The sequence below is a fragment of the Epinephelus fuscoguttatus genome, linkage group LG11 (genome assembly GCF_011397635.1).
Source record: "Epinephelus fuscoguttatus linkage group LG11, E.fuscoguttatus.final_Chr_v1".
NCBI classification, from domain to species: domain Eukaryota; kingdom Metazoa; phylum Chordata; class Actinopteri; order Perciformes; family Serranidae; genus Epinephelus; species Epinephelus fuscoguttatus.
The window spans coordinates 31,606,890-31,617,413 of record NC_064762.1 but is presented as its reverse complement, the minus strand read 5'-3'; the positions used below and the strand labels follow the sequence as shown (position 1 = coordinate 31,617,413).

The following is a 10,524-nucleotide window of genomic DNA, read 5'->3' as shown; positions in this document are numbered from 1 at the left end:
TGGACTTTCCACATCCATTTACAACGTGAAAGGTACCCTGAGTGTGTTGGTTGTTGACGTTGTGGGACGCCATTAAGTTCTGCCTGTTACATGCGTTGTCTTCTTTCAAAATACGCTTCTGTTTTCACATGAAATTTACCATTAACTTTCTGTCTCTTTCAAAATAAATGCACTATCTTGGTACAACACTGTGAGTCAAGGGGTTTTATTTTCCTTCAACAACTAGCGCATGTGGTTGGGTTTAGGCAACAAAAGCACATGGGTAGATTTAGGAAAAAAGAACAGGGTTTGGCTTTAGAATCTTGGAGGCCACAAACACTGCTTTCCCAGGTGAAAGTTGATGCCCTACTCAGATTTTGTAGCCTTAACTTTCATTCGTCTCCTGCCACGTTTCCCCCTGACACTGCTGTGCATCATTAAACTATAATGGCAACCTGCCGTATATCATGCCGACATTAAAGGGTGGCTTTTTCCGCCAGTGTCTGATGCCTCAAGTCAGTGCTCAAGTGCCGGATTTCGATGCCTTCGGAGTGAGACTGGGTTGAAAATGTGTCTACATAAACATATTTTCTTTCATGTCTTCTAATTTTCTGAACTGATGAGGGAAGTGGGAGCCATCAGACTCAAAGCTTTAAGGGCAGGAGATGGCGGAGCACAGCGGTGAGTGAAATCACTCTGATTGGCAGGTCAGCTCAGTGTGTGAGTAGAGAAGAGGAAGTGAGGAAAGCAAACAAACTGCTCAAGTCAAGGCTGAGTGAGACTGAAACAAACTTGCTATATCAGGTAAGATTATTGTGTTTAGGTCTTTAACAGAAAGGGATTTGGATTAATAATTGTTTGTGTTATTGCTCACTAGCATACCGTAATTGTTATTTGTTCTTTCAGCATTTGGTTGTATTATTAATGTGCTGAATGGCTAACGAACATCTTGAATCTGTCTTGTCTTCCAGTACCCCTTTTTGAATGACGAATACAGACTAGAATATGCTAGTTGGCTGTTGGCTGTAGTCTTTGTGATGTGTTCAGGTGCAACTTTTTGGCTGGGACACAACGTGAGGCAACACAACAGTCGGCCTTTCAGGCTGTTAGTTCTTTGGTGTCAGTTGTTACTCTTTAAGGAGTAACAACTCAGCAAGCTGAAATGGAATGTTTCACCATCTTCTTTGTGCTCTGTAACCACACCTAACAGTGATGTCACTGGATCCTGGAGAACACTTGTGCATCACTGTAGCAAGGTGACAAAGGGCATCGAAAATAATAAATAAATAATTAAAACACCACTGAGAGTTTTGACAGTTGGTATTGCTAAACAACAATGTTTTTATGTGAAGGCCCCCATTTTGTTGGTTCTCCTGCACACACTGATGGTTTCACAATATTCTAACAATGTAGCAGCAAAGGCAGAAGAAGAAGAAGAAGACTGCAAGCAAGTGATGGATGCAAACAATGCAAACTTTTACGAATCTGAACTGAACTGAGCTCCTGTTCCTGCTCAGTAAAGTCCTGTTGCTTTAAGCTGCAGGCTGTTGTCATGGACGCTGTAACCGGATAGTAATCAGGGCTTCGCAGGGGGAATACATGCGAGCGCCTCTACTCGAAATAATCGCCGGAGTGTGGCCTGGTTGGCTCCCAGGAGCCCCTACACACCGCCACAGCCCTGATTTAATCTGCTCATTATTACACGGAAAAATACAGACAAAATACATCAGCAGGTCTGTGATTTATCTGTGTGGCTGCGTGATTTGCATTCTTCCCTCTGGAAAATACACGCTCCACCTGTTTCATTTAAAAACCACAACAACTTTGGAGTTTGAATGAAAGCTAAAGATGCCTTTTTATCATAAAGCATCAATAATAAAGGTGTGTGGATCACTGCCCTGAGAAAATCTATTCCTTGTCTTTATACCGTAGCGGTGAAATCTTTTTTTTGGTGGCATTTCTCTGATATGACCTCTGCAGACATGGAATTACAGGCCTGCTGACCTCCTCATCAGAAGTGTATAGTGTGTTAGATTTTTTGGCTTGTCTTGTCTTGTCTAAAGTCACTCTTTACAAATGACAAAAATCCAACTTCTTGACCATTTTCTCTATCATGATACTCCTATGTATTTGCAACTCATGTACTTTTGATCTGTCATTTCTCAGGGTTTAGGCCGAAGGAAAATCTTAATGCTACAGTATGCATCCAGTTGGACTATAGAGCAGTGCTACTGAGTGTATAAGTGAGTGTCAGTGGAAGAAAGTTGGTGATACTGTGGCATTTCAGCCAGTTAGTTGTAATAAAGTTAAAGGTTAAATGTCAAAGGGTCATGAATCTATAAGAAAGTATAATTTACAACATCAGACAATGTTTAAGATGTAAAACACTGAGTTCACAGGTGTGTGCATCATCCCTACAAACCTCTAGGTTCACCTTTTACTGACACTGATGACATCTTAGTCCCCTCTGTGTTGATACCGACTCTCACACCACTATAACAGATGAATAAAATGTTTTCAGGTTTTGTGGATTCTCAACAAACTCACTGATCCATTTCAGATCTTCCAGTCTGTTTGAGCAAAGGTGTCCAGTAAAAGTGTGCAGCAATGTGGGAAACAGGGAGTGATGTCAGGCTATTTTCAAGTGGATCCATTTTCCAAACCACAGCGCCATCTAGGGTTGAAAACTGAGAAGGTCTTCACAGAGTTTGTTGAACCTATAAAGTTTCATGCATGGAGACAGACAAGTAACAGATGCAAAGTCCTGGGTTTTGTTTATGAAAATGGGGAGTGTTAATTACCTTATGCACTCAGTAGTTACACATATATTACATATATTGAGTTTTTAAAGGCTGATTCCAATGTTTTTGACTCACCATATTTGATTTTTTTGTGTTTCTGTCAAACAAATAAATGCACTTTCAATAATAAATAAATAAAGCGACCTCATATTTCTCAACCAGACTTATTTTTCTGGTATCATAGAGGTTTTGAAACACTGCACACTGAGATTAAATACACCAAAAATATAAGTGAACAGTCAGATAAATTAATAAAAAAAATTAAAAAATATTGTAATTATTATTATTATTATTATTATTATTATTATTATTACATAGGATCATTATTTATTATAATAATCAATATTTATGGAGAACAGATTGCATTTCCTAACTTCACCACTGATGTTTATTTAATTATTTATTTTTCTGGCCTATATATTTGGATCCTCATTGGCTGTTACCGAGGCAACAGCTACTCTTCCTGTGATCCATGGGGGGGAAAAATTGCCACCTCATCACAATATAGACAATATTTTCTTTGGTTAAAGAGTCTCTGACTCCAACTGTGGAAAAAGAAAAGATAATATACATGTACATGTAATATACTATTTCTAGTGTATGCTGTAACCATAATACAAAAACAACAAAATCTGTTGTCAAATATTTGAATATGTAACACAGAAGGCTACAAACATGAGTGCCCAAACTTGTTTTCCTCTTGGTTAGCTCTAAAGTACCAGCAGGGGGCAGTAAAAGACCAGAAATACAAAATACTCACAGTGCAGGAAGTCTGTACTGTTTACTGAGCATGCTCAGTCCCACTCAAACTGTGTGTCAGGGTCTTACATGTGTGTGACTGTAAATGATCAACTCAAGTGTTTGTGCTCAGAGTTTAGTCCCCCTAGGAGCCTCAGACTCGGGCAGAATGGTGAGTTCTCACTTCATTACTTTGAACCTTTTTAAACATCTGAACTCAAATGAATCCAAAGCATATCAACAGAAACAACATGTCAGATCTCCAGCTGTTCAAATGCACACACTGCAGGATTGTTTCCCTGTGATGTCCAGACTTTAGACAGCTAAAAACTGCAAACTGCTTTTATCTTTACACCACACTTATTCTCACAGGGTGCTCTTTCTGAAGTAGTTTGTAGAAACATAAGTAACAAGACTTGTGCTTTCAGATATGAAGAAGAATCTGTTTGCTTAGAAGCAATCTCCAGCAGAGGAAATAGGGACTAAATATAATTTATTACTGGATGTCTGTCATGGTTAAGGTCTTTACAGACTTAGAGAGCTGCAGACAATCCTCAACACTGACAATAAGGAAACTCTTAAACTAAATTACTCTTGTGTCTTATGAGCCATTAAATCCATCTGCATTGCTGGATAATAAGAGTCATAAATGAATTCAATTATGCCATTAACTGCAGGCCATTAATAAGATGTCAGTACAATTGAGGTTGAGTCTCTTATCTTGAGTTTCAGAGTTCCTACTGAAAGTGCAGCCTCTCTACAGGCCTAAAACTTCTTCTCTCACCTATATAACATAACATTTTCTCATATCTGTGTGACTGTTCTTCACCTTTATAACAATCACTATGTTTTTGTATGTAAACAATATTTTCTTTAATGGGTTTGTGCAAGTTCTGTACAGATTTTAGTGGAAAACTGGTTTAAAAAATAACATAAAAACTGAATCAAATTGGACCTTTAAATAATCAAATAAGGGGACAGTTCATACACTAATGCATCAACATGTTGGCGTAAATAAATGTTGCCTGATGTGATGTCCGTTCCACCTCTCTGGCTGTTTTCTATAAGCTCTTTGTAAACTTGCAGATTAGTGTGAGCTCCATTAGTGTGTGGTCACGTGACTGCCTCCTCCAGAGAGGTCAGAGGTCACACTGGTGTTTGGTTAAACACAGTGATCCAGTTAGAGATCTGAATGGACCTCACACACACACACACACACACACACACAGAATAAAAAAAGAGAGATTTTTGTCAGATTTCCGGCACCATAATCGCCACCTGCATTGTGTTCAGAGACAACGTTTCTTTTAGCTAATGAAACACTACATTCATGTACCGCGCAAGCTTCACAAGGAGGTGGTTGAGGAGGATAGCAGGCGTACAAAGTGCAGGACCTTTACACCAGAATTTTAGGTTTTCATCCAGAGTCCTGTCTTAGGTTTATGGAACAAAAGCACATTCATTAGGTTAGGGAAAGATCCTGATTTTGGATTTAGGAGACAGAGCTGCAGTGTGAAAATACCCCACTGGCATTTTAGTCCTGCATTCAAAACCTTACTTAAGTAAAAGTTTGTAAGTATGATCAGTGAAATGTACTTAAAGTATGAAAATTAAAAGTTCTCATTGTGCCGTAAAATCTTAAATGTTATCATATGTATGCACCTTTTTTTCATTTCTAAATAAACCTATTAAATATTTGATTTTACATTATAAACAGAGAACCTTCCTTTTTTAATTATGTGAATGGTAGAAATAAAAGAAAATATAGTAAATAGTAACAGAAAAAAGTAAGAGAAATGAAAAGAAATATGAAAAACTTAACAATCTTAAACATGTTTTTTCTCCCAGAGTTCATCAGGTGGAGGGTCGTCCCTGCAGGTCCATGCGGTCCGGTTGGGTCCAGGTCAGGAGCTGTTGGGATCTCTGCAGGCGTTTGTGGAGGAGAGGCGACTCAGAGCGCCGTTCATCATCACCTGTGTGGGCAGCGTCACAAAGGCAACACTCCGGCTGGCCAACGCCACGGCAACAAATACAAATGAGGTATCTGACAGCAGCATGAAGGCCTGAGATTCACTTTCTAGAGTCCAGCTTCATTTCAGTCAATTATTATAGACTGTCTGTGTTTATTGTTGTCTTTAGTTAGCACCTTTAAAATGTCCGCAGGCATGGTATCAGGTTTTATTTTCTACAAAACTCAGCTATACACCTTTTCTGGACTGACAACATAAATGTTATAAATGAGCCCATTTGTATTTCCTGTTGAAATGTTTGCTAATGTAGTAGCTGACAGGAAATGAATCGGGACAAATCTATAATTCCTGCCAATAGAATAGTAATGAAAAGGTCTACAAGTCTATATACACTACAAGAAAAAAGGCACACACATCCAAAAATGTTCAGCTCTTTAATAAAAATCTCTCAAAATATATTCAGGGTTAAAGATTATTAAGGGTTCAAGGTTGACAAACAATACTATTTCAATATTTATACACAGATAAAGCAGAAAATTATAAAATATAAAACTATAACAGTCTATTTACTCATTATTGTGCCTGTTTCATTTAAAGTCTACCTGTGTCATTGTAAACAGTTTAACAGTTTTTTTCTTTTTTTTTATTTCATTTAAATTTTAAATTTAAAAAGTGTAATAGTTGAAGGTGTCTGTTTTTCAGGTTTATTTCATATGCATAGGTCCAAATTTTATACTTTGTCTCATCATTTAAATTAATGATTACTGAATTAGGAAATTAACTTAACAGTATAAAAATATTAGTAATAAAAAATATCAAGAGTAAAAGTACTCATTAGGCAGCAGAAAGGCCCCTTTCATTGCAATGCAACTGTACACTATGTTATCTGAGGATGATAAGTATAATAACATTAGTATTACTCCTGTAGCTGGTGAAGCTGTAGATAATTTGATCTATCATATTTTATACATTACTAGTTGGTAGTTTAACTCTTAGTAAAAATGTTTATTTATTATTTTAGAAACTCCTATAATGAGTTTTTTGTCTCTACAGGATATATAAATAAAATTATGTTACTATAAATAAACCAGGGTTTTACAGTATCTGCGTCCGTGTTTCATGGTGTTTACTTTTGATCTTTCCCCTCAGGTGATCCACCTCAGCGGGAGGTTCGAGATTGTCTCCCTGGTCGGCACACTCAACCGAGACGCCCACGTCCACATCTGCCTGTCGGACGGGGAGGGCAGGACGGTTGGGGGTCACGTGATGGGAGACCTGGAGGTGTTTACCACAGCCGAGGTGGTCATCGGCGAGGCGGTCGACCTGCAGTTCACCAGGGAGATGGACGAACGGACGGGTTTCCCAGAGCTAGTCATTCAACAGCGATAATCTGACAGATGAAGGAGTAAAGCAAGGGTTGCCTTATATATTGAAAAAGGTGAAACTTTAATAATTTATATCCAGTGTATAATTTTATGATGCCTCTATTGTAGATTTATATACAGATAAACTGGCTTTACTGAGCTACTGTACTGCAAATTATATTCTGCAAATATTTTACATTATTAGACAGTTAATACCGGTGAATCGATGCACAAGTAGCTGTCAGTGGAGCTGCTTTTACTTACATTAGACAGTGAAGTTTGGTAGTTTGTGGATCCCAACCTGCTGCACAGATTAATATTAATATTCCTATTCTTTTTATTTTATTTCATTTTTCATTAGAATAGTTATTTAAATGAACGTATATCTGGGAAAGTCCCAGAAACATCTGAGGCATGACAATGGGGCCAAACTAAACCAGCCGCTGGTTTTATCCACGTGGCGACTATCAATAGATCAGCAATAAACTGTAAGAAGCTTGTTTTTGATGTTATAAGAGTCATTTTACGTGTTACAGAACAGCTTTACATCAATTGTAGAACTGCACAGAGTAATGCGGCTCCTCATATTTTGTCAGCATTTTTGAACATTGCAATAAATTGCCATTAAACAAAACCAATAGATGAAGATGTTGCATGTTTTAGCTGTGTAGAAATATTGATAAAACAATACAACATCCTAGAGGAATGAAAATGTGCATCTCCCACAAACACACACACACACACACACACACACACACACACACACACACTCATACAGCAGCCAATAGGAGCAGCTCTGCGGGGGTTGCAGCTTTCTGCTAATAGATGTTAAACTGAGCCGCGGCCTTTCAGAGCCTCTGACCCCCCTGGTTCTGACAACACAAAGCGAGAACCCCCCTCTACGGATTAGCTATGACCTTAGCTCAGTCATGGCCACCACCGCCGCGAAGAAAGGAAGGTCTCTGCCGTGTGGCGGGCGGGTCAGTGGGAGGGGAGAGGGGAGTGGTAACAGCCTTTTGATGGAATCCAGTTTGTGGAGTTTAATTGGACCTCAGGCTGACTGATTCCTGCCTGGGTGACATGTTCCTTCATTATCATGAACACACACATGTCAGTTTATTTGTACACAAACACTGTCTCCAAATACTCACTATAGCACTAAATGTGGATTAATCCACCGCTAAAAATAGTCCCAACAATTTTCCTCCTGTTTGTTTGATAAAAACTAAAATTACTGAGACTGAATAAACAAACAAACTATATGTGAGCTGTTTTTAAAGGTCTGTATTTTGGGTAGGAACCAATGGGCTTAAAGTTTTGAACCACAGACAGGGAGGAAAGTCAAACCAGTGAGAGATGGACTAACACACAGTCTTAAGTGAACACCAGTGAGCAGGATTTCTCTTTTCTTTCTGGGGTGTTTTGGGTCCTGTGCAGCTTTTTTTTAAATTATGGTCTACCTAGAAACAGATATTTAATTGCAATCAAACATATTCTGGTTAAATAAAGGTTAAATAAAATTTGATATGCAAGAATTGTAGTTTGTCTTCACCTAGGCTGACCAAACAGAGAGTCTCCAGGTGAAAACTGGACTGAACTTTATTGGAGTTTCTACAAAAATCAGGATGTTACATAATGTAGTCAGTGTTTGCCAGGATTTTCAAAGGAGGTGTAGCTTCAGCTTCAACATGACCTGTCCACCAGCTACATGCCCACCATGCCTACACGATCAGCCCCCTTCGCTCCTCGTTACAAAAGCCCTCAAGAAAATGCTAAGTTAGCTTTTAGCTAGCTATGATGTGTTAATATCTTGTTACTTATAAGGTGAAGCATGTTTTTAAATACACAAAGTAAACTAATAAAGTGGGTTATGGTTACATTTGGCCTCATATTTATTCACAACAACGTCACCTTGTAGCATGGTTCAAATACCTGCCGTGTTGGTGGGTTTGTTTGAATATGTAGGGACATGTCGTGTAAGCCTCAAACGGAATGTGGCCGCAGCTATACATGTCTCAAATATTCACGACAAGAGGACACAAAATATTGATTGTCTTGTCTGGATGCTGGTATTGGTGTTGTGATATTTGTTTAATGCATTAAAGTGAGGAAAGTTACAGTCTCCTCATCGCTCCACACAGTTCTGATATTTTCATCTCTTCATTGGGCGTTTAAAGGAGCCGAATGTGACATTCATACCATATAAGAAAATAGTGTCAGCTTGCTTTTCTGCCAGGGCTCGCTCATCAACAGGAGCTAATGTGTTAAATCTAAATATTAATCAACAGCATATTGAACAGGTCTTAGCGGTAAATATTTGTCTCCCATTTCACACTGCAAACAGTTTAATGCATGATATCATTTTTTCACATTTTAGTTACTGTGTAACCTCTTGGTCACAAGTAGCATCTACAATTACTAATTCTCTTATGATGATATACAATTGAGTAATTAAAATTTTGGACAGGAAACCAATAAGAGCACATCATTGCCATGTTCTTTATAAACTAAATATGTTTTGATCATTTTGCCATTTTCAAACTCATCTATAAATGCCTACATAATCAGGCTCCCCAGGTGCTCAGTGACCTTTTGGTTCCACTTAGAGGTTCTGGCTCAGTAATTCGTGGAGCAGCCAGTGGGAACTGTTAGGATCCCCTGTGTAAATACTCATTTGGATGAACAGCTGGAGTTAACATGTAGAATTCTTTACCTATCTTTACCTTTAACTCAAATTGGATACTAATTTCGATCACTTTTAACTCAAACTGAAACAGTGTTTGAGGAGGAATCAGTTATGCAGTCAGACTAACTTGGTGCTTCCTTTTCTATGGTGCTAATTACGTATTGCAGTTTGTGTCTTGTATTGTTCTGTCTGTATTTCTGTTGCTGTTTGTACTTTGCACTGTTACTTGTGTCCTTCTTGCTGTGTCTTTTGTATCTCAAAGCCCAGCTAGTGATGGGCATTGCAAATTAGTTATGGCTATAAATGCTGTGGTGTGTGGCATTTATGTATGCTACACACTTGTTCCAATACAAATAAATATTTAATAAAAAATAACTAAATCTATGATTCAGAGTCTGGGGCGGGATTGTCTACACACAGTTCTCAACATGGAGGTGCCTGAGCCTGTGCCTAGCAGCTAACTGTGTTGACTCAATATATAAAGACCACAAATATATGGTCACAACTGTAAAGTTGTGTTATGTTTTTGTTTGACAAGAGGCCACATGTACAGAAGTGTATTGCTGCCACACCAGGAAAAAAATAATGGGTCAGTATTACGTTATAACGTAACGTAAAGTTTATTGTTATAACAAGAAGAGTTTCACATTATAACTATACATTTTCACGTTATAACGACATATTTTCATGTTTGAACATGATAACTTATATTGTAAAAACATGAAAAGTTTCACGTTATAACATGATAATTAATATTTTAAAAACGTGAAAAGTTTCACATTAAAACATGATCATTTATATTGTTAGGACATTAAAAGTTCCACATTATAATGCAGTATTTGGTCTCTGGAGGAGGTGCACCCATATACTCCAGTTGTGATTTGACACTTGGCTATTTGCAATGAACAGGTATCAACATGGTCCAAAATACAGTTAACATGAAACTATATTGTTATAGCGTGAAACTTTTCATGCTCTTACAATAT

General features: G+C 38.0%; 1 protein-coding gene across 1 annotated transcript; it reads left to right on the top strand.

Annotated features, from left to right (window-relative positions):
- Positions 1–3,573: 3,573 nt before the first annotated feature.
- On the top strand, positions 3,574–9,922 carry LOC125897512 (bifunctional protein GlmU-like). Its single transcript, XM_049590891.1, has 3 exons — positions 3,574–3,690; positions 5,367–5,558; positions 6,638–9,922. The coding sequence occupies exons 1-3, from the start codon at positions 3,625–3,627 to the stop codon at positions 6,875–6,877; spliced, it is 498 nt and encodes a 165-aa protein (XP_049446848.1). The 5' UTR covers positions 3,574–3,624; the 3' UTR covers positions 6,878–9,922.
- Positions 9,923–10,524: the final 602 nt, after the last annotated feature.

Excerpts from the sequence above, each read along its gene's own strand:
- LOC125897512 (XM_049590891.1), top strand. The coding sequence starts at position 3,625 with ATGATCAACTCAAGTGTTTGTGCTCAGAGTTTAGTCCCCCTAGGAGCC. Across the intron at positions 3,691-5,366 it reads CCTCAGACTCGGGCAGAATG|AGTTCATCAGGTGGAGGGTC; the intron begins GTGAGTTCTCAC and ends TTTTTCTCCCAG. Across the intron at positions 5,559-6,637 it reads CGGCAACAAATACAAATGAG|GTGATCCACCTCAGCGGGAG; the intron begins GTATCTGACAGC and ends CTTTCCCCTCAG.